Genomic DNA, 26,675 nt, shown 5'->3' with positions numbered 1-26,675 from the left:
TGGGCGTGACACTGCAGAGCAGCCTGCAGATGTCACACTGACAGAAACATCTGGCTTGTGTGGCCGCATATCTTTCCTTTCTTCTATTGAAGCTGAGCACATTTCCAGTGTCTTGTCGCTCTAAATTCTATCACGTGCCACATTTTCAAGGTCAAGCCCTCACATAGGTTTTATATTTGCCTCATCAACTTGCGCACAAAGTCATGACTGTTGTCATTTTAAAGATATTTGTACAGCTCAGTCTCACTTCTGAATGAGAACATATGCAAATTTGTACTCTAATGTAAGTCTCATAACTCAGTGGGTGAGATAAACAGAACTCCTTGCAGTCTGCGTGCCTGCTAAGTAATAATCAGTGACATTTTCTTATAAATAAATTTTTCTCTTCGGCCCACTCTCGGCTCATAAAAGCATAGATTTCCAGCTCCAAACAGCAGCCGTCTGTTGCCGTAGCTCTTTGGATTTCCTTGGGGGAGAAAAAAGCTCAAACTTCAGGAGTAAATGTGAGAAAAAAAACGAAGTGGGGAGTGAAGTGCAGCGTATCACGGACAGCTTGTCGTAGTAGTGCACGCGGCTCTTACAGCGCGTGTTCTCGGTCTGGGGTTCGCGCTGCTGTGGCCATAACGCCGTGTGCGAGAAGCTGGTGTGGGATTACAGGTAACTGAAGGCTTTATCTCTCCACCTGCAGCTGTAGCCGTGCTCCTGCTCGGCCTCGCAGCGTGACGCCTGGTTTGGGGGAGGTGGGTGGTAAACCTCTGTGGAGACACGTTGGCGTGTGTGTAGGCGGTGGATGTAGGTTATCTCAGACTGGAATCATGTTTAAATCCAGAGGATGAGCAATATGCCGTCTCCGGTGTGTGGTACACGATACAGAGTCCAGATCCGGATCTGAGGTCAGGCTGTGTGGAGTGGTGTGTCGAGCTTTCAGCCCGCTGTCATTATTATTCAAATGAGCCTCCACGAGGAAAACATGTGGCTTCTTATTGTACCACACTCGCAACCGGGGGCCTCCCAAATCCATTCAGTTCCCCCAAATGTTTCAAATTATTTTTTTTAACAAATCATGAGATAATAACACATTACAAATCTCTTAGGGTGCACACAGTAGAAACAACAAAAAAGACGTTTTATGCGTGTTATGGAGAAGTTTGGAGTGAGTGAGTGACATGGTGAATTTTACTAATACATTGGGGGTTTGGGCTAAAACAAAGTCTGTGATTATAACAACACTTTTTTGTGTGGTGCTGCACCAAATTTGGGGATTTAACATATCAAAAGCAGTGCGTGTATCTTAAAAAGCTGTTTTTTTACGTGTACTTTTGCACGTGCACATGTGAGTAAACACAGTTTCTCAGCATCTTACAAAGCAGAGAGTTAAAATGTCACAGACGATCATCATCAGAGCCTACGAGCGCTGCGTGTGCGTCAGAAACCCTTTCACGTGTCGCCGTCTTCAACTGTGTTTATTGCATGGCGGTCAGTTTGGTGAGCTTAGAGAGCTGCCCATTAGGACTGAGACAGAAGCATTTAGCAGAGCTGTGAGCGTTTGAAGCACAGAGCGTGTAGAGGGACGGCACAGATGTGGATTCTGCTGCGAGACTGCTTTGAATAGATTCTACGGACATTCATTATCTTGTTTAAGCCATAAAAACCATTGGAATTTATTGTAACTGCAGATGCAAATGGACCTCGGCTTCCATTTCCTGTGCATTAGAGGTGTTCAATTTACGAATGGACAAATCTCGAAGCACAGAATCCTCCAGCGGCTGATCCGCTCAAAGTGCAGGAGCCGCTCATGATTTATTATAAGTTACTCCGTGGTTAAAAGCTTACAGACAAAGCCTGCTGTGGAAGGGTGGTTAGCGCTCATATTAGGCCTAGTTTCGTCCTGGGAAAGTTTTTACAGCCATTTTTAACCCGACTGGGGACGAACGCTTGATTTCCGTTGACAGACTGTCGCAGGACCACCTTAACAGCAGGGAGTAAGTAATTAATGTCCTTCTAATTGACTCGTATGGAACTCACTGATGCTCCGTCAGTGTGCATACGTTAATGAGGGAATCTATACAGTTGAAATGAACCTTCAAATAAACGTGACTGTGTTGAACTTCATACATCAGAACCATATTCATATTTCACATTTTTGCTGTATTATTCATGAGTGAGTCATGACTGGCAGGCATATCTGCTACAGCATTATTTACCTTAATCCACAGCACATTAAGCACATTCCCACTCTCAAGGAGGCTGTGATTTCTGGGCTCTTTAATATGCTGCCGCTGCAGTTCCACTCCAAATGTGAAAATCCACAGCCTGTTTACAAGCAAAATTAAATACGCAGAGATATGAACGGACAGAAGTGGACAGAAATACAAATTCCCCGTGAATGCCGCGGCGAAATACTTTGAATAAGGAGTGGAGACGGGAAGGGAGAGCGAGATGCAGACATGATGGAGGAGAGAAAAGGAGGGAGGATGGCTTAATCAAAAGGCAGACAAAGCTGCCCACGCTGTGTGCAAAGGCTTTCTCATCCAGCATACTTTAATGAACAAGTGACTCAAGGTGCTTTCAGCGGGTTCCTGCGAGGAACACACACACACACACACACACACACACACACATAAAGATAAATGTTGCCTATTCAATTAGACAGACACCTCTAAATTGGCGCCTTTGGAGAGTAGGCAGGAGAGGAGAGAGGGGAGGCGGTGACTGCTGATGCTAACAGCGTGGGGCTTGAGGGACGGGGCTCCGTTTCTGGGCTGTCAGCGGCTGCTGGCGGGGGGGGGGGGTGGGGGTTCAGATTGCACAGGTCCAGCAGGCAGACAGAGCAGGATCTAATCGGAACAGCTATTTCTAGCAATCACAAGGCTCCCAGACTGAGGGAAGAGCAGGGACGAGGGCGGGCGGGCGGACAGGCGTCCTCTGCAGCCGGGCAGGTCCGCAGGTGATTCGGCCCCCTGCACTGAGACGAATGGACAAGTAGGAATACAGCACGCCGGGATCAGCGTGATCTAAAGCGGTCAAACCTGCTGACTCACGAACTTCACGCTGTGTCGCCTTTTTTCAGCTGATTCTGGAAATGTGCGAGGCCTGCATCCCTCAGCGTTTAGCCTGTGAACCTTCTCGTTCTGAGTACACGAGAAACCAAGCTGAAGAATACTGTCGCAGCTCCAACCTAATCAGTCAGCTGTGGGACTACAGGACAATTCCTAATTATAATTATGTAAACTTTTAATTATTAGCATCATTTTTTGCATTTTAACACAAAAATGGCCAAAAAGGTGGGAAAGCAGCAGCACTATCCTGCTACACAGGGCCAAAAACGAGCTCCAGGCCCCTGTTGTGCTCAAACAAATATGTTAAAAGAAGCTTTAATCGATATTTTTATATTAAAAATCACATCAAATGACAACCAGAGAATCATCACCTGAAGCTCAGAGCTCATTGTTGAGCTGTCCGCCAGCAAATTGACTGTTTGGATCCACTCTCGCCGCTCCAGTGGCGTCATTTCCAGCCGGGGCAGGCCAGCAAAAAACGACCTGCTCAGCACCACACTGCAGACACACACAGTTAGTGCCTAGCTGGTGAACCTAGTGGAGCATTTAGCAGCTGAAGTGTCAGATATTTCCCTCAGGAGTTGGTAGAGACCAAAAACAGAGACAAAAGACAGTGAATATTGGACCAGATGAATGATGCTCCGTATCGCCTGGATGTGTAACTGTTGACGCTGTATTGTGTCCGCTGCCTCCAAGTGGCCAAATAAATCAGGTATTGCAGGTTTGGGGATTTGCTCCATGGAAGCATTAATGTAAACTGGAATATTGAAGCTATTTAAACGAATGTGTAACGAATCAAAACAAAGTAAGTCCAGCAAGGACGGCTCGGGACCCTCCAGGGCCCTGAGTGTCAGATCTCAGCCTTTTTAAGCTGTTGTGACAGATTTTTTCAAAGGCATCAGTCAAAATATAAAAAAAACAATGTGCTGTGTCCAGCACACTTCAGCCAGTGGAACTCAAGTCCGCTTGTTAAAACTGAGACAAAGCCTTCAAAACAGCTGCAAACAGTGGGCATCTTTCAAACCCGCCTGCCATCATTCACGGCGTCCTGAAGTTGAACACTCTCTAACATCTGTTTGAAATGTTTACCCCTTGAGCCGGTGCTAAAAAGGCGTTGTCTTGTGGTATTTTACCAACCTGTCTCCGCTGAAAAGAAGCCCTTATTGAAAGTTTAATCCACTTGTGCGGCCCCCCTGGCTCTCTTTGTGCAGCCTTTTTTCCCATGTGAAAAGATGGCTAAAATATTACGCAGCTGAATGGGCTGTGATGTAATGAGATGCAGGGAGTGGAGGTGAATACTTCATTTGTGGAAATGCAGACTTATAATCCCAAAAGAGGAGGGTCACTGATAACCAGTGGGGTTTGTCGTACCAGCGACAGTATGGGGCTCATCACGTCCTCATGTGAGTGCTCATAATAAAGAAAAAGGGGGCACGGCGATGAGTGGGAGGATAAGTGACGGCGTGGGTGTGTGGAGGCGCAGATATAATATGATCGGCGTAATGGAGGCATTCATGCATAAATCGAAGTCTTCAATTTCAGCCGTTTCAGCTCCGATGCTCTCACTGAGCCTTTGTTTGTCCTTAATATTGTGTTTTTATCATTAAACAAGGCCGTCGTTCTGTTCAAACCCAGCTCTGTTTTCAGCGCTTGGCCTCAAACACACCACACACACACACACACACACACACACACACACACACACACACACACAGAGCGCCACACATGCTGTTTTTGTTCCGGAGCACGACTCCCTGGGGCCTCCTCCAGGGCTGTTCTGAGAGATAGCAGGGACCCTCTCCACGCCCCCCCCCCCCCCGCCGTCTGACCTTTACAAAACACAAGTCAGAAAATGTGCCGTATTTCCCTCTAATCACCTGCACCTGAAAACATGAGAAATGGCGGCGTAGTTCAATTAAGGTGTCCGACGCCCCCGTGAGAGGTGACTCCCTTTTCTTCAATGGCTGTCGTCATCAAACCCGGAGGTATTATTGCAGCGAGCAGCTTTCTCTTCCATGATTTACATTTATTCATCCATATTCTTCCTGCTGGAAGCCTTCACACAGCTCCTCACGCTGCTGTTTTTTTGTGGCTGTGCATCGGAGTTATATTACTTCACATGCTCGTCAGCCTGTCTGTCTCTTTCAAAGACCCTCCTTTGTCCTGTAGTCAATACACTTCTCATTTCATCTGTGCTGGAATCTCTCAAAAGCTCCGCTCAAGGAACACACGGGCCGAGAAACTCCGAAATAAATCCTTTCAATATGCCCTGTGTCTAGGTGAGGCGTTCGCTGCTTTTCTGAATCACAACTCCTGAGATGGGAAAGCTGCTCAGAAGTGAATTTTTCTGCCTGACTTTTCCCAAGGACATTGTGCTGTATTCTCTCTCTGTAACTCAAGATAAACAAACCAAACCATACAGGAAAAAGTCCTTTGTTTCTGTTTTTCTAAATATCTGAAATGTCTTAGCAGCAGCAGAAATGATCCTCCCAGTAAAGACATTTATGTGAGATGCTTTTAAATTGAGTTTCTGCAGTAATTTGGCCTTTATTTACCAGGAAAGGGTCATCGGCTTTGCAAGAAGGAGGACGAGCGTCGGCCCAACTGAGATGTTTTTGTGTGACGGCTTTCCAAGAAAGTAAAAAAGCGAGTCGCTGCGACAAAAAGCAGAAGCAGTAAGCTGCAACAATGCATTGTGTGGACATGCTGTCAGTTTACAATCCCAGCAGATCTCTCCCGTCACAAGGTGGAAATCTCCCCCGTGTGCCGAGGGCATTTTCAAAGGCTGGTGAGATGGCGTTCAGCGTTTGTGCATCTAAGGAATGGAGCAGCCTGCCTGCTGATGTTACACCACCTAAACACCTTCAGTCGAGCCTTTTCTTAAACAGACCAACAGCAGAAAAGAGACCTCGAGCTGCTGTTCAGTTAATCTTTCGATCAATGAGCGCTCCCAAAGCAGCATTAAGGATTCTTTTGGCCAATTGGGGGTTAACGGTTAAGGTCTGTTTGTGAGGAATTGCCCCTTCAAACATCAAGCCAATGTAAGCTTTCATTTGAGTTTGATGTCTGGCCAGCAGATCGATTTAAAGACCAATATCCAATCGTCGTGTAGTTGTCTTTGGATTCCTCCAAAGTAGCTCTCGCCGCTAAATGCTCCAAGATGTTCTCAGGCTAGATGCTAACTCTGTCTTTTTGCAGTGTGGCGCTGGGCAGTTGGTGTAAAATGGGTTTATCAGAGCTTTATTTTGGTGAAAATGGCTGCCTCCTGCTGCTGGACATAAGGTTGATGAGAGTGGTTAAAGTCCGTCAAAATAGTAAAAAATTTTGGCCATAAAACCAAAACAATGAGCTAAAAGATGCTAAAGCGCTGAAGAGCTGAGGCACAGCGGACTCCTGTGATGTGGTATCTGGTTTAGGGGGCGGGCAGAGCTGAAACCTTTCAGGAAGCAGGACAGGTTGCATCCACACACGTGCTGGAACAGTGTGATACACAGCAGCTTCTTCCTGCCTGTTTCATGGACTGTGTCTGCTGTTTGCTGAACTCCTGCCTCTGCAGAGGTTCATTTCTGTTACCTTACCTCAGCTGTGTGTGTTGCGTTTTCCTCCGGGCTGGTGCTTTATGCTGGGACAAAGACCTGTGAGTCAGATGCTCACCGTCTGTAAAGCGAAGAGAAGGTGAAGACCCCTTCGCTCAGGTCCATTTTTGCACTTATAATAGGCCTGTGTGACCCGAGTGCTTCTTTCCACATGAGACCAGTGTTTACCACTTGAAAGAGAAGTGTGGCTACAAGACTTTGGCTTTCCTTCCGATTGCACGTTCATGTGAACCGTATCTCCAAAACTGAAAGCGGCTGTGAAAAGGCGGAAAAGCTGGGGGGAGAACTGGGGGGGGGGAAAGCTTATTGCACAAGACAAAACATGCTTATTGCAGCATGTTTTGTCTTTGCCATCCACAACTTTCTCCCCTGCATGAAGTGCACATGGGGTTGTCTTTTTCTGCTCGCTGGCCTGTTGTTCGGCGTTCAGTCGATCAGCCTCACGTCATGGACCATGTTTTGGATGGAGTGTTGGTGGCTTGTTCCTGTCCGACCTGCTATCAGGGTTAACTTGCCATTCCATTAATCACCAGAGATGTAATCAATTCAAGGGCTCTTTATGATTGGCTGAGCATAAGTTTAAGTTCATATAGCATCCAGCAGTTTCAGAACATCATTATCTTTCATTTGTAGGTGTTTCTCGGGCGAATTTGAGTCTCTTGTAGCTCTGTTTTTGGTCTCTACCGGCTCCTGAGGGAAACGTCTGGCTCTCTGGCTGCTAAACGCTCCACTTTGTCCACCAGCTAGTTGCTAACTGTGCGCGCTTGGTGCTGAGCAGGGAGTGTCCAGTGGGTTTTTGGAGCTTCTCTCTGCTGCTGTGGCCATAAACGAGAGCGATGAGAGTGAAGTAAAACAGTAAAGGCTGCAGGCCGGACGGCTCAATAATGAGCTAAAACTTGATATAAACCTCCATAAAAGCGAGGCGGGCTGCAGGTTTGGTTGATAATTCTCTGCAGGTTCATCACTACACGCTCTTTCACATTGTCACATTTTATTGTTATTATTAAAATGTAGGAGTATAACCACTTTAAAGTGTCCGCTAAAACCAGTTATGTATGTTTGTGGATTCTAAATAATGTTCGCAGCTTTCGGACATGACTTAAAGTGTGTTTTAATATGCAATATGGCACATCTGGACTAATTTCAATGCTTGCATAATGACACCACTGCAAGTATTGCGTGAGAGTCAGAGCGAGCTGCCGTCGGAAACCCCGCTCCTTGATTTGTTACCTCCGGGGGCAAAGAGTTATTAAAGAAAAACATGTATAATTCATGCGCAGCTAAGTGATATTAAAAGCATACATGTGTGTTATGATAATATTTGTGTTCATCATTAACACACCACAGAGGGGCTGTTGCATAATTACATGCTCCCCTTATTCATGTAGACAAGTCCTCTGATTAAGAACTGGATTCTGAGAGGTTAATGGTCGAAATGGAAGAAACCAAAATCCATTCTTCACACGGCGATAATGGCGGAAATCTTTTTTGCCCAGCCAGTGCACATAATAACCGAAGTAATTCACCTTTTCTTCGGCCTTACAACTGATTCATTAAACTGCACTCTCCTTTATTCCTGTGCTGTCGACTCCATCGCCTCCCGCCATCAGGCGCAGGCGAAAGGAGCTGATGTATAAACAGAATCTCCTTCGTGTCCGCGGCAGGGATTACGTCAGCCCTAATGAGACAGAGGAGAGAGCGTTCCAGAGTGGTGGAGCGTCTTGTGTTTATTCGCTGGAGCACACAAGGAATCACTGATGCTCCATCGATTTGTGGCCAGTATTGGCTTTCCTCCTCCATCCCTTTCGCCAGGAACCCGCAGCTGAGTCTGGATCAATGGGGCAAATTGAGGGTTTGATAGGACTAATTCTCACTGGCTCATGAGCCTCACTGGCCATTGGATGCTTCTGATGTTCCAGCTCATGAGACGTCCACGGTGTGAGGTTTGCAAACACTCAGTTCTCCCGTTCCCGTCGAAGCTCGAACACGACTGGAATTGTTCCAGTCATTTATCAAGCAAAAAAGCCCAAACATCCTGCAGTTCCAGCTTCTCAGATGTGAGAATTTGATGCATATCTTTGCATTTTCGACTGCCGGCTCAACAAAACAAGCAATTTTAGGATAAAGTAAGAAACCCTGATGACCGTTGTTTTACAGACTAAATAATTAATTGAGAAACTAATTGGGAGATCTACAATTACACACATTTCTCACACACCTGACTGGATAGAAAACAACATATTTGAACACGCGATCATGGTTTTTACTTCTCCAAGAGTCCAAGAGTGGTTCCTAGTCGTTCCTAGTTTTGAAGTTATGTCTTCTGTAATTGATGTGAATGTTCAAAAAAAAAAAAAAAGAGCTGTGCTCAAACACCCGAAAATCCACAGCACCGAACCTTTCATCTTTATTTTCACAAGGAGCGCCGTCTCTTTTAGAGCCAGCTACAACATATTCACAAACCCCAGTTTTATGAAGCGTTTGTTCGAGCTTCACTTCTCTAAACTCTCAGGTACGTCGATATCCTGGATCAAATATCTGACATAGAATCTGGGGACAAGTTGAGCGATGATCGATGACTCTTCTTCTCTTGTGTCTGGCATCAACTTTAGCCGACCCTGAAATAATCTGATTCCCCGTTAGAGAAACATCGGACGAAACATCCTGCAAAGCCAAACGGCAGCTCCCTGAAGGACGACGTGGCGAACTGAGGCGAAATTAGAAAAACCTCCGCTCCAAGTCAAATTACGGGGGTCTGAGTGGTGAAGTGAGGAGCCGTGGGCAGGTTGCCAGGGGCCACGACTTGAAAGGAGAAAACGTCAGTTCTTTTTTCAAGCTCCTCTTCTCCCCGTCACGACGCGTCGAGCTATCTGACTGTGTGTGTACTGAAGTAAAAGAGGGGCAGAGCGTTTATGGAGGAGCGCAGGTTGACGTCCTTTAAGTTGGCAATCCCCAGCGCTTCTTATCAAAGCGTTACACCGGCAGCACACACGCCTGCTCAATGATAGTCAAATGCTCCGATCCACGCAGTCATCCATTATAGGTGCTGTCATGCTCTGGAAATAGGAGCTACATGGTTGGGAGAGACTTCAATTTAATTTATTGACACGGCGAGGAGGAGAAACCTGTCGTCTCAGAGGAGTCTCCAGCTCCACGGGAGCTGCTTAATTCAGTTTAATTCTTTAACCTGCTGTATGGAGAGCTCATTCAAAGCCATCAACCCGGGCTCCTTTCATGCCCGCACTGCACCAAGAACCCGTCATCCTGCATGTGACGAGCCGAGGAAAAGGCTTTCTTTTGAAAGGCCACAATGCCTTTCTGTTGGAAAATGATCTTTATCGGGGAGCTTTCATTGGGTTTTCTCTCAGAAACTCTCAGAACTCATTGTATGCACTTCTTACAGTTGGCATTCAATCATTTTTTTTTTTTTTGCTTTTCCCTTTTTTTTGGGTTATGGAGATGAATAGTTTGGAATCTCTTAAAAAGAGTCAACATTAAAAAAACAAAAAAGGGAGATGGGAGTCTGAAGTATTTCATCAAAACAGGTTTTTCTCTGCGCTGTCACAGCCGAAGAAGCATAACATCAATCATGTGAGGGATTCAGACGACTTTTCTCGGCTGACTACAGCTGCTACCACGAGGCTCATAATGAGTGCTGGGAGACACTAAATCCTGTGTAAAACACACTACGATAACATCCCATAATTAAATATAGCCTATGGTTTGAATACCTCATTTAAATTTCAGAGACTGACTGCACGTCCTCACACTTAAACGACTGCGTAGGTTCATTTGGCAAACAGTCAAACAAATGACAACACATGTGACTGCTGGACGGCACCAGCGACAGGCGTACCGGACCTTTGTTGTCACATGATTAATGTTGCAAGGCAGGAAAAAAATCATGGTTTGGGTTTTGCGTATGTTACATAAGTTGATTGGCACCTTCCACCAAATGTGAACCTTCTTGCTTTTTATACTACATCACCTGACTTTGCTCCATCATAATTACTACAGCCAATAAAGATCACAGCCTAGCAGTAAACATAAATATGGATCGTAATAACCTGCTTTCAAATCTAACCTATGAGGCCGTTTTTCCTTTGAAGATGGACTGTAACTGTGCTGAGTTGAACGCTGCCATTCTAGACAATGCGTCTATCTGCACAGAGCAGAACAGGAAGTCAGACGCAGGAACGGTGCCGAGAATCCGGTGAATTTTCAAAATAAAGCTCCCAATCTTACATCAACAAAAAACACAATTAAAACAGATGCTGCAAAGCCTGCTTTTGCATGAGAGAAGGACAAATATGAAGGATGAATGAGCAAATCAGCCCAATCTGAGCAAAATCAGGCAGGCAAAACGCTCTGCTTCTGAAATGCGGCCGGTGAGGTTTGCAGCCTTGTGGAGGACGTAATAAAAATGAGTTGAAAGTGAGTGAAATGAAAAGTTTGGAATGTGAGTTCGTTCCACAATGGGGCGGGGGGGCTCGCAGCCAGCTGGTGATTAATTAAAAATGATAAATGTATATTATTTCCCTAATTGCTTCAGTCTGGAGCTGCCTGGCCCCTCAGAGAGCGCCGTCTACCAGAGGATTTCTCCACCAGAGAAAAAAAGGCAGGCGAAGTCGGACAGAGTGGGTGTTCTGCTCTAATTCCATCACAGCGCATCAGTCCGGTGGTCGTGACAGCAACAGCTTTCTGCTGGAGCATCAGACAATAAAGGGAATTCTGATTCTGCTAATATGGAATACTTTTGTTAAAATGTTAAAATTTTAATGTTAAACCTGCTAAAAAAATGTCGGCAGCTTGACGCAAACAGAGACAACGCAGAGACATTTTCCTCATGACGATTCATTGTGCTTGTCTCACTTCCTTGCAGCAGATTTAATCTTTTCTTGGACAGTTACTGTAGAATTCACTAAGCCTGTTTGGACTCGAGACAAGTCAAAAAGTGAATATTGTTACTCCCAAATTCAGGATGCCATGGCCCTACTTATTCTTTCCCAGTACACATTCCCAGTTCTCTTCTTCCAGATTAAAATATGTATAAGTCACTGTGTGAAACTCTCTGTAATTCCTGTCTGAGGTGACAGGAGGCCAGGGACTGCTGTGGCATCCAGCCCGCCATGACTGAGTGAGAGAGGAAACATTTAATCTTATAATGACATTGATGGAGAAAATATGGCCAATACCCAATACCTTCCAAGGTGCCCTGTGGAGATTTAAAGTTTCTGGGATTCACACAGAGCCTTTCATTGAGTAACAAACATGTTTCCTGCATTTCCTTCGTTGTAAAACAGTGGAAAAGACATTTTTAAACATTTTGAAACCTGCATTATTGCTCTTCTTTGCTGCATCAGGTCAGTCAGTTGAATAATGTGAAACCATGCATCCTCATGCACAGACTCACTCATAACACTCCGACACAGCACTGATAGGGATCAGTAGTGATTTCGGTGACAATCACAGAGCAAAGGTTTCTTTAAACACTCACAATTAATAGGCAAGACAGCCTCAGTCTTCTGTTGTGAACAAGGGTTGACTTATTAATTATTGACCTATTTACATTATTAATAGAATCAGTTAAACTTCTCTTCTTGCTTCAAACTTCATGCCGCAGAGGAACAAGAGTTTTGACAAATCAAATCAAGCTCGGTACGCTTTATCTCCTCGTGACAAGGTTTCACAGAGACTGACAGCAGATGCAGCCGTGACTGACAGTGTAGAGGCAGTGCAGACAATCAAAATGTTGATATTGGAATCCAGCACAGTGGAAATGACACGAGATGAGAGATGGAAATTCCCCAGGCGATTCCTCTGTCTCCTGAGACTTGGGACAACTATTGCTTTTTTTTTTTTTTCCTCTCTCTCCCTCCTCCTGTTCCACCAAACACCTGAATGTGTCAAGTTCAGGCGCATTTTTAGGTTCTCAAAACTCACAAGTTCTCAAACAACAGGGGGACACTTTCCAAAATAACTCCTCCTGATTTGGTTCTCCTCTAACGTCTTGTCTCTCTTTCAGAATGAATGGACAGAAGCAGTGGACACGGGTGGCTGTAATGGCACTCCTGGTCTTAACGGTGATGGCAGCTGAAGGAGGCAAAGCAGAGAAACAAGGTGAATCCTGCAGAGCTCAGGACAGACTCCTCAGTCAGAGGAAAATCGATAGAATTAATCCACCTCTGCAGGTTTAGATTGACTTCATACTGTAGATTAATATGAAACAGGAGCACCGCGCTGTTCAGCTTGAAATCAAATCAAAAGTCTTCGCTTGCGATGATGGACGCCATGTTTGCCAATTAACCTCATCAGCATAAAATTGACTTGTTCTCAGTGGAATGACGTACAGTGCTATTACTCTCCAAAAGTCTGCACTGTGAGCAGTGTCCCCGTTAACAACTTCTTTAGTTGGACACAACTCTTAAAAAATTATGAAAATGAAAAAAATAGCCTTTGGGAGTAAAGCAGTTTGTCTCCTTTGAGAATTTACCAGAGACAAATAGCAATATCTTGCAAGAAAGGCAAAATAAGTTAGATAACTCTCACTGGGGTAAAGAAAACAGGATTTAGCTTCATTTAAATTCAAGGGGGAAAAAAGTTCATTTGCATTGGAAATTAGCACAAGCACCTAAACCCATTACATCTACCTTGAAATAATTTGCAAAAGCCCATGAGGGGGTAAATATTTTTTCTTTTCTAAACGCTGCAAACAGCAGGTTTCTTTTCTTGCTTTAATAAAAACTAAGATTCTAACGCACTTCCTATAATCAGAGATGTGGATGTGAGACATTTGTTTCTGGTTGGACCTAAAAATTGACCCTTTAAATACATGATTTGACATTTGAAGGCTAAAACCTTGAAGTCTGTTGGATCTGCTGAAATCCTTGCAGGTCCTCAAACCCTGAATATTTATATTTAATGCTGAAAATGATTAAGCTTATACGATGAAAGGGCTTGTTCTCAGCCACGTGAAACTATAAACAGATCTTTTTAAAGAAAAATGGTGAGCATTCAGAGAATTAAAGGACTTGCGGTCGTGCATCGCTTTGACAAGAGCTGCCACTTCAAACGAGTCACACTGGTGAACTTCCTCGGTGGTGATAGCATACGGAGGTTACACAGAACTGGTGTTTGTTTGGTCCTACAGGGAAGAAGGAGCGCAAGTCGGACTGCGGGGAGTGGCAGTGGAGCGTTTGTGTAGCCAACGAAGGGGACTGTGGACTGGGCACCAGGGAGGGGACGCGCACCGGCACCGACTGCAAGCAGACCATCAAGACCCAGCGCTGCAAGATCCCCTGCAACTGGAAGAAGAAGTTCGGAGGTGAGACTTTACCCTAAGCTGCTTTTAAAGGGTATTTCAATAATCAAAGGCCACTGAGAGATCCAGAGAGCTTCCCTCCTTCTGTACGACTGCAAGGCTCCCATCCCTCCCACCCCGCACCCCCCCCCCCCCCGTACCCCCCCCCCCCCCCGTGATGCATGCCGGCCTGTCATTCACACGAACAATGGTCCCATTTTCACAATAGGAATGAGTAAGCTAGCTAATTAGAGGTACACCAGAAATGTCTGCTGAGGACGTGGTACATCGTCATGGAAAACACAGGAATAATCATCCTGCTTTGTCATTTGCTTTTTTGGGCTTGAGACTGTGCAGCCTTCACAGCACAAATGTCTTACAGTGACAAGCCTCAGGGACTTTTGTTCCCCCAGTAAGGCCTGTCAGGCAGGAGCCTGCTGCTCTGCAATGAGCCTGTCACGAGTGATGAACACACTGCAGGAAATAATGGTCCTGCTAACTGGCTCCATAGATTACAACAGCCAGAGTTTTTGAGAAGTGGCAATAAGTTACATGCCTCTGGCCTTTAAATTGTCGAAAGTTACTTGAGAAAAGAAAAGTAAAGAAGAGGCTAACTGGCCCTCCTTGTGTTGTAGGGGCTGAAAATCCTTGCAACCTGAGCCAGTGTCTTTTTTTATTTTGGGTATTTTTGCAATCAAAAAGATAAATGAATACTGTAACATTTGGTGCCTACACAAAATGCGTCAGAATTGGTGTGAAAAGACCCTGTAATTCAACCCTGGCAGCCAAACCTGGACTCAGATGTGGTGCTGCTCATTGAAAATCATTGATGTAAAGAGCGTTTTGAGTCGCAGGCTGAGTTCTGGTACCAAACATGTTGCTTTAGGGAACCACATGTGACTTTCTGCACTAATGCATGAACTTTGTAAGAAAAAGTGTAACCTCTGAATTAAGTGACTTGTTCCAGACTCGATCTGGAGCATGTAACATCCCATTTGGCAAATCTGCTACATCTGATTACAATATCAAACTCCAAAAGATCCTTAAAAACAAACAAGTGAAAACTAGGTTAACAGTGGTTTTAAGCTTGCAGCACATGGCCTAAATAGATTTTTTTTTTGCAACTCACAGGAGTGCGACACAACAATCCAGGGAGGGTATAAATGCTGTGCTTGATATGGGAGGATGTGCACAATACTGTAGAGCCAGGTTTGCCCGCAGCATGACCCCGAAAAAGAGGACAACTGTGTGGAGAAGGTGACGTGGGTAACCAGCAGTACAGCTAATGGGTTCCTATACAATAGACCGCAGAGATACTTGTTCAGTGAATGCATACAAAGCCTGAAACAGATGAGGAGTAATGTTGAAAAGTGATCACAGAAAGGGAATCACTCCCCCCGTTACACACATCAACGTCAGTTTACTCATCGTGATGAAAACTAGGCAGGTTGAGGGTTTGTAGGAGTCTGGAAAAGTATTTGAATATGTGAAGAACTTCCATTATCACATGCTCAGTCACTGCTTTTGTACTCTCGCTCCCCTGCCAGCCACGCCCACCTGCCCACTCACCTGGTCACACACCTGAGATTCATTCCCAGTCAGTAAGCTGCTGCCACACGCTCACTCAGGGCCAGGCTGTTCTTTGTTCTCCTGCAAGACCTGTAAATACATCAGTCCTCTGTCCCTGCTCTCCCAGTTTTTTGTCTACCTGTGCTTCTTTGTTGTGTGCTTCACCAAACTGTTGCTTTTGCACTTCCTGGATCTTTTGCCTGCCTGTGACTGTTTGTTGTTTGCGTCACCAAACACTTCAAGAGACTCAGAGTCCATCAAAAGAGACTTTATTGTTACTTTTCTGTTTCTTCAAAGCCTGAAATTAAAGTTGCTACAAGCTCTACTCATCTTCTGGTGGTACTGGGTCCTAAATATACCTGTGACAATACATACTGCGTCAGTCTTCTTGAGATCTCTCCCATCCTGAAAATATTAATATAATGATCTCGATCAATCCCCGATGCTCAGCTTTAACTACTTTCTCAAAGTCCCAAACCAGTATTTTTCACTGGGTTTCATTTTTCTTTCCTGAATGATCTCCAATCGTTCTGAAAGCGATTCACGTGTGTCGGGTTGTAGGGCTGCTGATGAGTGGGCGTGTACAACCATTTTTTTCCCTACATGTATGTGTCACCTGAAGGAGGACAGGGGCTCCCTGACAAATTCCCAGGAGCCCGCAAGGAAGTACTCTCTCCTGGAGACAAATTACGGAGGCGCAGGGTTTTAAAGTTGGATGCTCAGCAAATCCCTGTAGGATTCTTGCAACAATGGCCCTGTCACTCCCCCTCTCCTCCTCTCCTCACCCCCTCTCTCCCCTCTCGCCTCCTCTGATGAGCACCCTGGGATCTCAGAGGCGGTGGCAGGGGGGTCCGACGCTTTCATGTGCGAGGGAGCAGAGGAATGAGTGTCGCAGCCTGGAGGGCGCCCGGCTAGAGTGGCAACAAAATAATGGAGGGAGAACTGAGTGACGTGGACGTACTGTACACAAACACACACGCTGTGCTCTTCAAGCACATCTCTGTAAAAGACACACCGCTATTTTCCAGAGCAATCTTGCGTCCTGTGTTGTTCAGTTGAAGGTGGGTTATCAAATGAAAGCACGTATGTGAAATTTATTTTAGGTGCTGCTGAAAGTACTTTCACTCCTCAGAAGCCGTGTCTGTCCATTATTTCCAGCATGAACAGGCTGTTCTTGATTGCATCCGTCTGTCAGCAGCTTTCATCCTATAGGAAATATAAGATCAAAACTGTGAAGGGCCATCTGTTCGTGTGTGCACAAGCACCTTTTCTTCTGCTGTTAATAGGAGAGCCTGGTGATGAGGTTTTAGCAGAGCTCGCTCTGTGAATCTCGGACGGTTTCTATTGATAGAGAGGAGATAATAGCCAAGTAAATTAAAGCTGCTCATCAAACAGCCATTCAGAGTGTATGAAAAACAACTCCTCTGGCTCAAGGGGCTTGTTTCAGCTACTGATTGCAATTGACTGTTTTTTAAAATAAACATGGAGGCTGCATTGTGTCCTTTTACCAGGTTGTGTGCTTGATGGCTCCTTTACTGTGTCTCCTCAGAGCTCCTTCACCTAACAAAAGCATCTAATTAAGCGTCTGGTTTCTTTGTGTGCTGTAGGGGAATGCAAGTACGACTTCCAGGCTTGGGGGGAATGCGATCTGGCGACAGGCAAGAAGAACAGGACGGGCGTGCTGAAGCGAGCGCTTATGGATGCGACCTGTGCTGCCACTGTCACAGCCACCAAGCCCTGTGGGAAAATCCCCAAGACCAAGCTGCAAGGTAAGCTGAGAGGAATAAATCACCAGATAAGATGTAACTCTCACTGGACATACTGAGCCTGACCCTGGAATGAATTTTAAACGGATGCTGGCACTTCAGCTGTACAGGAATATCTCCATCTGACTGCTGTCTGTCCATCTCTCTGTCATCCTGCAACAAGAGTTACTCACATTACACAGCCTCATGTTGCATATTCTGTATTTAACACGTGCATTCGTCGCAGAAATTTACTGACCATCAATCGCTAGCTAATATCAGCCTCTTGTATTTTAGTGGTTCATCCTGCGACTTAATTGTTTTTATTCCGGCTCAATGTTCTCATAGCATCGTTTTCAGTCGTAACAAGCAGCTGTTTTCGGTGAAAAGGCTCAGAAAACGCACTGTACTGAACAGCAGATGTGGTGATTTTAGCAGCTAAAGAGCTAGCTGTTTCCCTCAGGAGCTGGCAGATTTAAAAAATACGACTCCAAATAAATGATAATATCGCTCTGTTGCTGCTTGTTGCTAACAAGTTTGTCAGGTTAATTCAATTCAAGAGTGTAGCCTTAGCATTGGCTAACATTAGCAAGCCAGCTAAGAATGTACAGCTAAGACAACACTGGAGTTAATGGGAGTCACATTGCTTCTCTTTTGGTAGTCGCTAACCGCCTTCTTTGTGATGTAAAATAGACAGAAATGTTAAAAACAGACCATCCTGAATGCAGCACAGTAGCCTGTTTTGACTAGTTTGAAAGCTGGAAATATTATTTACCCTCCAGAGAAACCACATCATTAGGTCGCTTTGGATCAAAAGGAAGGCCCACGCAGAAACAAACTGATGATTTATGAGGAGGATCGTTCCAGTACTTTATTGCACTGTCAAATCATTGTAAACAGTTACAGGGAATGTTAGATTAGTTGGTTTGCTTAATTAATTATAGCTGAAGGCGTGTTTGCCACTTGGGCGTCTCTGTTTCTTCGGCTGAACTGCTGATATTCCTCCTGACAAGCTCATATATTTTGCGCCGTTTAGGGAGTTCAGTGTGTTTTAGCTCTAACTCACGGGTCAAAGTGAAATCAAATAATCTGAACCTCATTTTAATGATGATAAATTAGCACCAGTACACCTATCAAGGTGTGTGTGAGAGTGAACTTCCCCTATCCTCTTTGTGATAATCGCTGTGGAAGTTCGATAGGCATTTATCTTGCCTCCAGGTACATCTCACACTGATTGCATCTTTGCTAAATCCAACAAACCCTCGCAAATGATTTTAATCTCTAATTCACATTCGTATTCAAGCCATCATCAGCGTGATGGAAATCCACCTACTTAAGCGCTAAGCTGAGGTGTTGAGTGACAGTGTTAAAGCAGGGGTGAAAAGGTTAACTCACTATTCAGCTGTAATTACGTGCTTTTAGCTTTCTTCAGTCCTGACAAAGACACTGAAGTCAGGGAGTTCTTTAGCTACTACCTCTCACGTTCTGCGGAAATGGACAGTTATTGGAAAACCGGAGTTGACACGAGAACAGAACGAATGGCAGAATATTAAATAACCACATGGATGCGTGTAGAATACATTGCAGCCTGCTTGGAGAGATGTGTGTGAAGCCGGTGATAAGAAAGCACTCGCTCCATTCAATCCAAGTGAGCCGATGCCCTTTGCTAATTTTGCAAACAAGGATGTAACTGACCCACTGTGGACGTCCCATTGTCCAAACAGGATTATAATGAGTGCAGAATCGCTGCCAATGGTCATAAACTGCGCCCTTATCACGGTCGGCAGATGACACGTGTGCACACAAGGGCTGCGCGTGGAGTTTGCTTAACCCCACTGTCACTTTGTGGAACAGCCACAGTCAGGTGAAGCCCCAAATTACCATAAGACAACGTGCGCACTTCTGAGACAGTTTTTGTCTACTGGATGTCTGCAGCTGCAGTTCTGCCAACTGTAACGTGCCTGTCTGCTCTGCTGTTTGTCTTAAGATTTTTATATCAAGCTCCATTTGACTTTCAAAGGAGGAATCGCTTAAATTTTTCACTCGGTAGCACATCATTAATGCATTGTGACAGGAAGTTTCTGGAGGAGCTGTACTGTACTTGCCATCTGCGTTCTTTCCATGCTTTCCACCGAATATACATACTGCAGGGCGGCACTGTTAAAACCTATAGAGGTGTATGGATTTACAGTGGGAATGTGTATAAAAGTGTTTGAGATGTTGCATATTACATGTAATATTTGCATTTTGACAAATAATATGGCAGTGGTGTAATGTCCATCCATTTTCTGCTTTGATTTATGCTGTCCAGAGGTGTAGAGGAATGAACCTATCACGTAATGGAATTGGTGAGAGTGAAGAAAGGTAGACCATGGACAGATCTCTAATCTATCAGCATCCGTCTCTGTGGACGTGGAGTTTGCACGTTCCAGCGGTTCTAATCAGAGCTCCCCCTCAACTCACCACCTCTCTCTAAGCCACCACACGGAGGCTGCTTGTACCTGCGATTTCATTCTTTTGGTCACGACCCACGGCTCATGACCACAGGTGAGGGTCTGAACGTAGATCGACTGGAAAATCGCCTGATGGCACAGCTTCTCTTCACCACAACAGTCTGGTTCAATGCGCACGTTATTGCTGACGATGCTCCAGGTGATGGTCGCTCATGAACAAGATCCCAGAATGCTTAAACTCCATTGCTTGGGGCAGCAACTCATTCCAAACCCAGAGGGAGCAATCCACCGTTGTCCGGCAGAGAACCATGGCCTCAGACATCGAGGTGCTAACTCTCATTCTGGCTGCTTCACACTCGGCTGCAAACCGCCACAGTACGTGCTGAAGGTCATGGTCTGCTGTCGCCAACAGAACCACATCATCTGCAAAGAGCAGAGAGGCAATTCTGAGGTTTTCGTTCCGGACGCTCTCCTCACGCCGGCTGCAGGTTGAGCTGCTGTTCATGGGTATCATAAACAGGAAAACCACTGAAAACGTGTCTCACTCTGTGCTGAGAACACAAACCTTCAGCCAAATTGGTGAAATAAAAAAACCTCATGCCAACATCAAAGAATTTAATCATCACACCCTTTTAGCTGCTAATAGTATACGGCAAGAAAATCCGAAAGGAAGGTGTGAAGTCCAAATTTCAATACCTTTCCAGTGTGCATGAATGCGTCCACATTCGACTTTGATTATTCTGCTTTTCAAATTTAATTCCTCGTGTTTCATTATGCAGGAATATCAATGTAGGTCATGAACTTCTCATGCTGAAAAATGCAAATGAATTTGTAGACGTTCACATGTCGATGCATGTGTGCGCGCATTCGAGCGGAAACGTGTCCGCAGCCGTGTGTGCGGCGCGGCGTACCTGCTCGCATCAATTCTAATGAAGGCCAGATGTGTGGATGTGGAGTGACAGCCCAAGAGGTGTGAGAGCTGTGGGCAACAGAGAAGCAGAGCGAGGATGACAGTGGCCGAGATGAAGGGAGGCGGTTGGGAAGAGAGACCTCGCTATCTGAGCAGTGGGATTGCGCGATGTGCGGCGCGATTTCCCGTGTCTGCCAGTCGGAAGATAAGCCCTGGGAAGCAGAGAGGTTACTGGGAGAAAGAAAGAGGCGGTGCTGTGCACAATGAGGTGTGTACAGGAAGGGGAATTATGTCTGCTTTTCTGTGCGTGTCAGGGGATGGCAGAGATACAGTCCACAGCAGCGGGATCAGAGGACTCATGGAAAAAAAAAAAAACATAAATGTTTGGCTTCGGAGTGACTTAGATGGAGAGAGGAGAGGCTATCTAACCCCCCGGGTGGGAGCAGAGATCTGCCCTGCCAAATCTGCAATTCTGAACAGCCACCTTGGGTTTGCGAGATAGGTTTCCCCCGACTGCAGCGGGTCGCTGTGATGGAGGTAGCATCTGTCATTTGCAGATTCTGGAGGAGACAATGCTAAGAGGCGCCTTGGGAGCGATCTGAGATTCAGAGTTGCGTGTCTTTGCTGTCTCGTCCAGGTGAAACACAGACCCTGCGGAGCGAAGGAGAGAACAAAGAGTGACAGAAATGAAACATTATGAATGCCTGTAGAAACCTCAAGGTCCCCGCCTTCGCTTTCCAAAGAACAGGAGCGAGTCGCGGGTGAGGGAGGCTTTGGACGCCAGAGTTGCTTTCAGGTTAAACAAAAGGCTTTGTCGGGATATTTCTGGCATGTCTGTGTTTGTTTGGAGCCATTTTGTTTGTGTCATTCTTCCTGGACAGACAGGTGGTGCTCAGGTTTTGAAATCACTTAAAATCCAGAGCCACGCACAATACAATTATTACACTCACTCAATGATTCTGTCAGGCCGAGGCCGAGAGAAACTTTAGAAACTCTGAAGTTAAGAAAAGTATGTCAAACTATGTAACAGATACTTAACTTATAATAGCTCAATTTTATGCCTTTTTAGGCAGATTTTTCTGCCTAAAATATAACTGACAGACCATCAGTCATGTGACGATGACCTCTGTGAATTTGTCCAAAGGCAGCCATCACACTCTGCCTCTGGATCTCATGGCAAAGTGGAAAGAAAGCTCATTTTCGTCAATTTGAACTCATTTATTAGCATAATAAATGAATCTATAACTGTAATGAACACCTCTCTTGCATTAGCTGTCTCCCTGCATTGCAGTTGGTGCAGTTTGCTGATGTTTTCTTTCAAATAATAATAAAAAGATTTTTCAGGCATTAATTCCTAACTTAGACAGATAACGGTAGAAAAAAAACAACGAAATGAAGGGAAGAAAAAAACATGCAAAAAAGGCCCCGAGCGGAATGCAAAGCAGGGATGTTGCGGTTCATGGTCCATAGCTTAACCCTTAGGCCACCAGGGTCCCTGGGAAAAGACACATCTCTATGGCATAATGTTATTTTTTAAAGGTTAAATAGATGCAGTGGTGGCATTACGGCATTAAAATGTACTTAAAGTATCAAACAGAAAAGTATTTTGTGTGTCAGAGGCCCTCTTCATTGTGGTATTATCATGTATTATTAATGCAACCACGCGCTTGGCAGCAAAATTGATGTTGCAGCTAGGCAAGAAGGAGGTAATTTTAAGTACATTATGCACTGTGGGGTAGTTTTATCTGTAACGGTGCATCATTTATATGATGTGATTTAACATTTGGCACTTAAAATCTCAATATGCAAAGTTACTATGGGTGAAAAGCAACAGATGTCAAGAAGTCAGATTCTGTTCTTGAGCTAAAAAAAAAAAAAAAGGCAGAAACAGACCTGATTATGAGTCTGTGTCAGAGGCAGCGAGGATACAGCAGAAAGTACTCCAGTCTAATATGAGAGTCCCCGTCTCATATATGGAGCAGATAGAGCGAGAGTGGATCCCTTTCTCCATCTCCGTCCCCAGAGAGCGGAATATGCTGACAAAAACAGCAGGCGGGGAGAGAAAAGAGAGAGAGGAAATCTTCAAACAAATGAAAACAAGCAAACAAAAGGGATGGAAGAGCAATTTCCGTATTTGCATGGGTGAGAACGCTCTGCGCGTCAAAATCTTAATGCCCGTGGAAGTTTGCAGCCGGGTGACAAGAACAGATTTCTAAGAAGATTTTCCTCATCGCGCACATTCAGCATGTTAAAAGGTTGAAACTCAATTGAAATCTCATTGACTAAGCACACCTTGTCGTTGTTCCGAACCGCTTTGCCGGCATGTCATTATCGAGGATTTGTGAGTTGTGGAGGTGTCCTTTTCAAGATAATCCATTCATACAAAAATTAATTCAGGGTTTAGGTATTGACAGTCTTTTCATATATTATCACACTTCATCTCCTTTGACACACACCAAGATGCTTTATTTCTTATATCACTGTCCCTTTGTTGGATTTCCATGCATGTTAATCAAATCTGCTTTTCTCATGCGACTTCTGCTAGTTTCGCCTCCGAAACGGCTCCATTATGAAAATACGCGCCGATTTTTATGTCACATTTGACACGTCTTCCATTTATAGCACGAAGCCTGTTGAGTTGTGAATCTAAACGAAAGCGATGTGGGAGGATCTAATTTTAGTGTTAAGTGCTGCATTAGGAACTTGCTTTGGATTTGGTACGCGGCCGAAACAAAAGGGTGTGGATTACACAGGCTGATATCTCTGTTCAACATGTCATAATCTGAAAAGCTTCCTAGAAAACACTGCTCACTGGGAATGAGTAGGAAGATTAGTGGCGCCAAGCATCGAAGAAGAATAAACAGATGCATGTATTTTGAAAAAGCAGCTGAGACGTACAGAGGTTGCAGGCAACAACAGCCATTTTGACATGATTATTTACCTTCTTGCTGATAGTTACATGATGCTATTGATGCCTCCACTTTGTCTGTACCCTTATATGAAGCCACCTTCAGCAGCCAGCTAACTTAGCTTAGCGCAAAGACTGAAAACATAGCTGTTTCCCCCTACCAGCCCCTTTAAAGTTCACCATTTGTGATGTATCTTGTTTATTGGGCTGTTTCCAGTATTTGTGCCAGTTAGCTCTTGTGGTAGCTTCATATTTAGAGGAATGTTACAGTCATAAGCTTGTCATTAACCTTTGGTTGCTATCGCTAGCTGTAGTAAACACAGAGTAAACACAAAATCACCTACAATCACCTACGTTAGCTCGCTAACAATTAGCAAAATCAAAGACAGTGTTAGCTAACTCACAGTTCACAAAGTTACCAGGAGCGTTAGCTAGCTCACAACTAGCATAGTTGGTTACAACATTAGCAAGCTGATAGCTAGCAAAGTACAGACAGTGTTAGCTAGCTTATAACTACCTCAACTAGCTTTCTTTGTGTTGTAGCAGTAGTTTGATGGTTTCATAGTGTAAAAAAATTAAGAGCACTGATCCTCCACTAATTGGATGATGCATAATATTAAGTTATTAACATCATTTCCATTAATCATGAAACAATCATGAAACAATCATGAAACAATCATGAAACAATCACAAAACCAGCAAAACATTGTTCGGTTGGCTGGAGGCTGATTTAGAAACATGAGTAGAAATATGACATTGTGTAGTGTATAATATATGTTTTTGATACACACTATATGGTCAGATCACCAGTGCAGATGTGAACTTACACAACACATGGCACTTCCTGTGTAGACAGGAAATTAAAAGACAAAACAACTGAGATGTCCTTATTGTTTTGCTTTTGTTATCTACAAGAGCTGTTGTTCCTGCTGTCATGAAATGCAGTCTATGAAATAGTCCTATTTCGCAGGGAATCAGCTCAGTTTAAGACGAAAAGTCGATTTATTTACAGTACGTAACTCCTATCTATAACAGGCACGTGTTCAGAGAATAAAAAGGCAAACTGGGAGGCTGATGCACATGCATGCAGACCAGCAGAGACACACAAACAGCACAGCTGATTGACAGTCCAACAAACAGCTAGCCAGGAGCTAGCTAGCCAAACCGCTGCAGGTTGTGCTCTCTTCCAGTTCAGCAGAGCGGAGAACCTGCAAAGCAGAAAAGGAAGCCATGGACTGTGGCTTCTGTCGTGGCTGCCAGCTACCAATCCACTGTTGCGGGAAGTTGATAAAGGGGGGTTTCACAGGGCGTACGCAGAGCCACCAAATCAGTCCCCTGGAGAGAGCGGGAGGAGGGACGGCGTGCATTAAACCTGCGCCCCGGCAAAAACAAATAAATAAATAAAGATTAAAAAAAAAAAAAAAAAACCTTGATTATTACAATCTGAAGCGGAGCATCTGTGCTCTTCATGGACACAATGGGATTTGTTTATTTTCAAACACATCACCTCTGGCAGCGAAACTGTCTCGAGTAAACACTCTTAACTTTGTCTCTGCAGATGCAAAGAAGCAAAAGAAGGAAGGCAAGAAGCGAGAGCGCACCCAAATGGACTGATGAGGTTGTTTGTCCCGCTGAGGAAGGAAGAAGAGGGTGGAAAGACGTTCACTGCCCTGTTCCAGCACGGTTCCTCTTCATGTGTCCTGTAGGTTGACAGTAGGAGCCTATAGAGCTTTGACAAAACCAGTGGAAATATGACTTTTAGTGACAATATGTTTTACTTTTTTCTTCTTTTTAGCACCTGATAAGAAACAACTTGTATGTTGCGATAGACGATATAATACTCAGCGGTAGGGATGAATAATGAATTTGGACGAGATTTGTTTTCTAGCGCTTCTCTTACCTAATGATGTTATTTCTAGGATTATTTTCTTAAGAACAAATTGGATAGGATTTGTCTTACAGTTGCATAGCCTAACTCTAATTTGGAGAACTGCCCCGACTTAATGAAGCAGTTTGCTCAAAGTGAAGCTCTAAACATCTTCACTTAATTAATTTGAGCAAAAAAAAAAAAAAAAAAAGTTGTGCATTTGCAATTTTTCAAATGGCTCAAGTTAACGGTAACATTTTCCCCCATTACTCTGTGCTTTATGATATTTTTCTTTTATTTCCGGTAAGAATAAACACAAGCTTGTTCTTTCTGGAGGCTGCATGAAATAGCTACTGTCCAAGTGTGCAAACTGTTTTTAGTTTGTTTTCCTTCTGCTGCTCTGTTGTACCTCAATTTATACCCACTGATTTTTACTCTCCAGCTCTTGGCTGTAAAAAATTAAAGTCTTGACTATTGTAGTCCTCAGTTGGAGTTAACACCCCCCTTTTGTTTCCTGTTACACTTCCAAAAATAAAAACAAATTAAAAATACAAGGCAGAAAAGATTCCTCTCTTCTCCCTCCTGACAGTCAAAAACGCCAGAGTTTCTACCACATTTTGATATATTTTTATTTGAATTTCATTCTGAGAGAATATGGCACAATGTAAGCACTTGATGCAGTTCATCTTACAGTGTCGGAGGTGGCCAGTGAGAGCAACACTTCATTGTCCAGAACAAATAATCAATCAAGAATGCATCAAAAAGGAAATCAATACCATTTTTACTATACAGGAAGTATCATAGTGGGGGAGGAGAATAAATGGGGGATTCTTTGGGGGGGAGGGGGGGAAACATTCAGATTGTAGCTATTAAAGACGTGTATGTACATTTCAAATGTACCACATCTGAATTACATATAATGTATTATCATATAGATATATACAATGCAAACAATAGACTCTTAAATGTTCCTATTGCAAGAGAAGCCACAAGCCACAGTGAGTGAGTACACAATGAACATCTACGTACAGAAGCAAATGAAAAATGAACACTTGTATGTACATTTAACACTTGCAGCAGGCTACTGAGTTTTTTTTCTTTTTTTTTTTCTTTTTTTTCCCATTTGCTGATTTCGTTTTAAATCCACATGTTAATCGTGACCCTCGAAGTTCAGACGGGGTCGAGCGGCTCGACCCTCAACACTTTGGCCGCTCCACGAAAAAACACCTTTTCCCCCAGAGCGTTAAAACTGCAAAAGTTAGAAAGTG

The 26,675-nt window shown here is 44.3% G+C and overlaps 1 protein-coding gene across 1 annotated transcript in view; it reads left to right on the top strand.

The window, feature by feature from the left end:
• Window positions 1-25,970, top strand: part of ptn (pleiotrophin) — a 40,304-nt gene extending 14,334 nt beyond the window's left edge. The window contains exons 2-5 of the mRNA XM_076721670.1: window positions 12,681-12,775; window positions 13,806-13,979; window positions 17,132-17,293; window positions 25,099-25,970. Of these exons, the coding sequence (XP_076577785.1) occupies window positions 12,682-12,775; window positions 13,806-13,979; window positions 17,132-17,293; window positions 25,099-25,154 (486 nt within the window). The 5' untranslated portion in view covers window position 12,681 and the 3' untranslated portion in view covers window positions 25,155-25,970. The remainder of the gene's footprint in view (window positions 1-12,680; window positions 12,776-13,805; window positions 13,980-17,131; window positions 17,294-25,098) is intronic.
• The last annotated feature ends 705 nt before the right edge of the window (window positions 25,971-26,675 follow it).

This window comes from Chaetodon auriga, chromosome 22 (assembly GCF_051107435.1).
Source record: "Chaetodon auriga isolate fChaAug3 chromosome 22, fChaAug3.hap1, whole genome shotgun sequence".
In the NCBI taxonomy this organism is placed as follows: Eukaryota; Metazoa; Chordata; class Actinopteri; order Chaetodontiformes; family Chaetodontidae; genus Chaetodon; species Chaetodon auriga.
The sequence above is the reverse complement of the archived record's forward strand: the minus strand, read 5'-3'. Positions and strand labels throughout refer to the sequence as shown.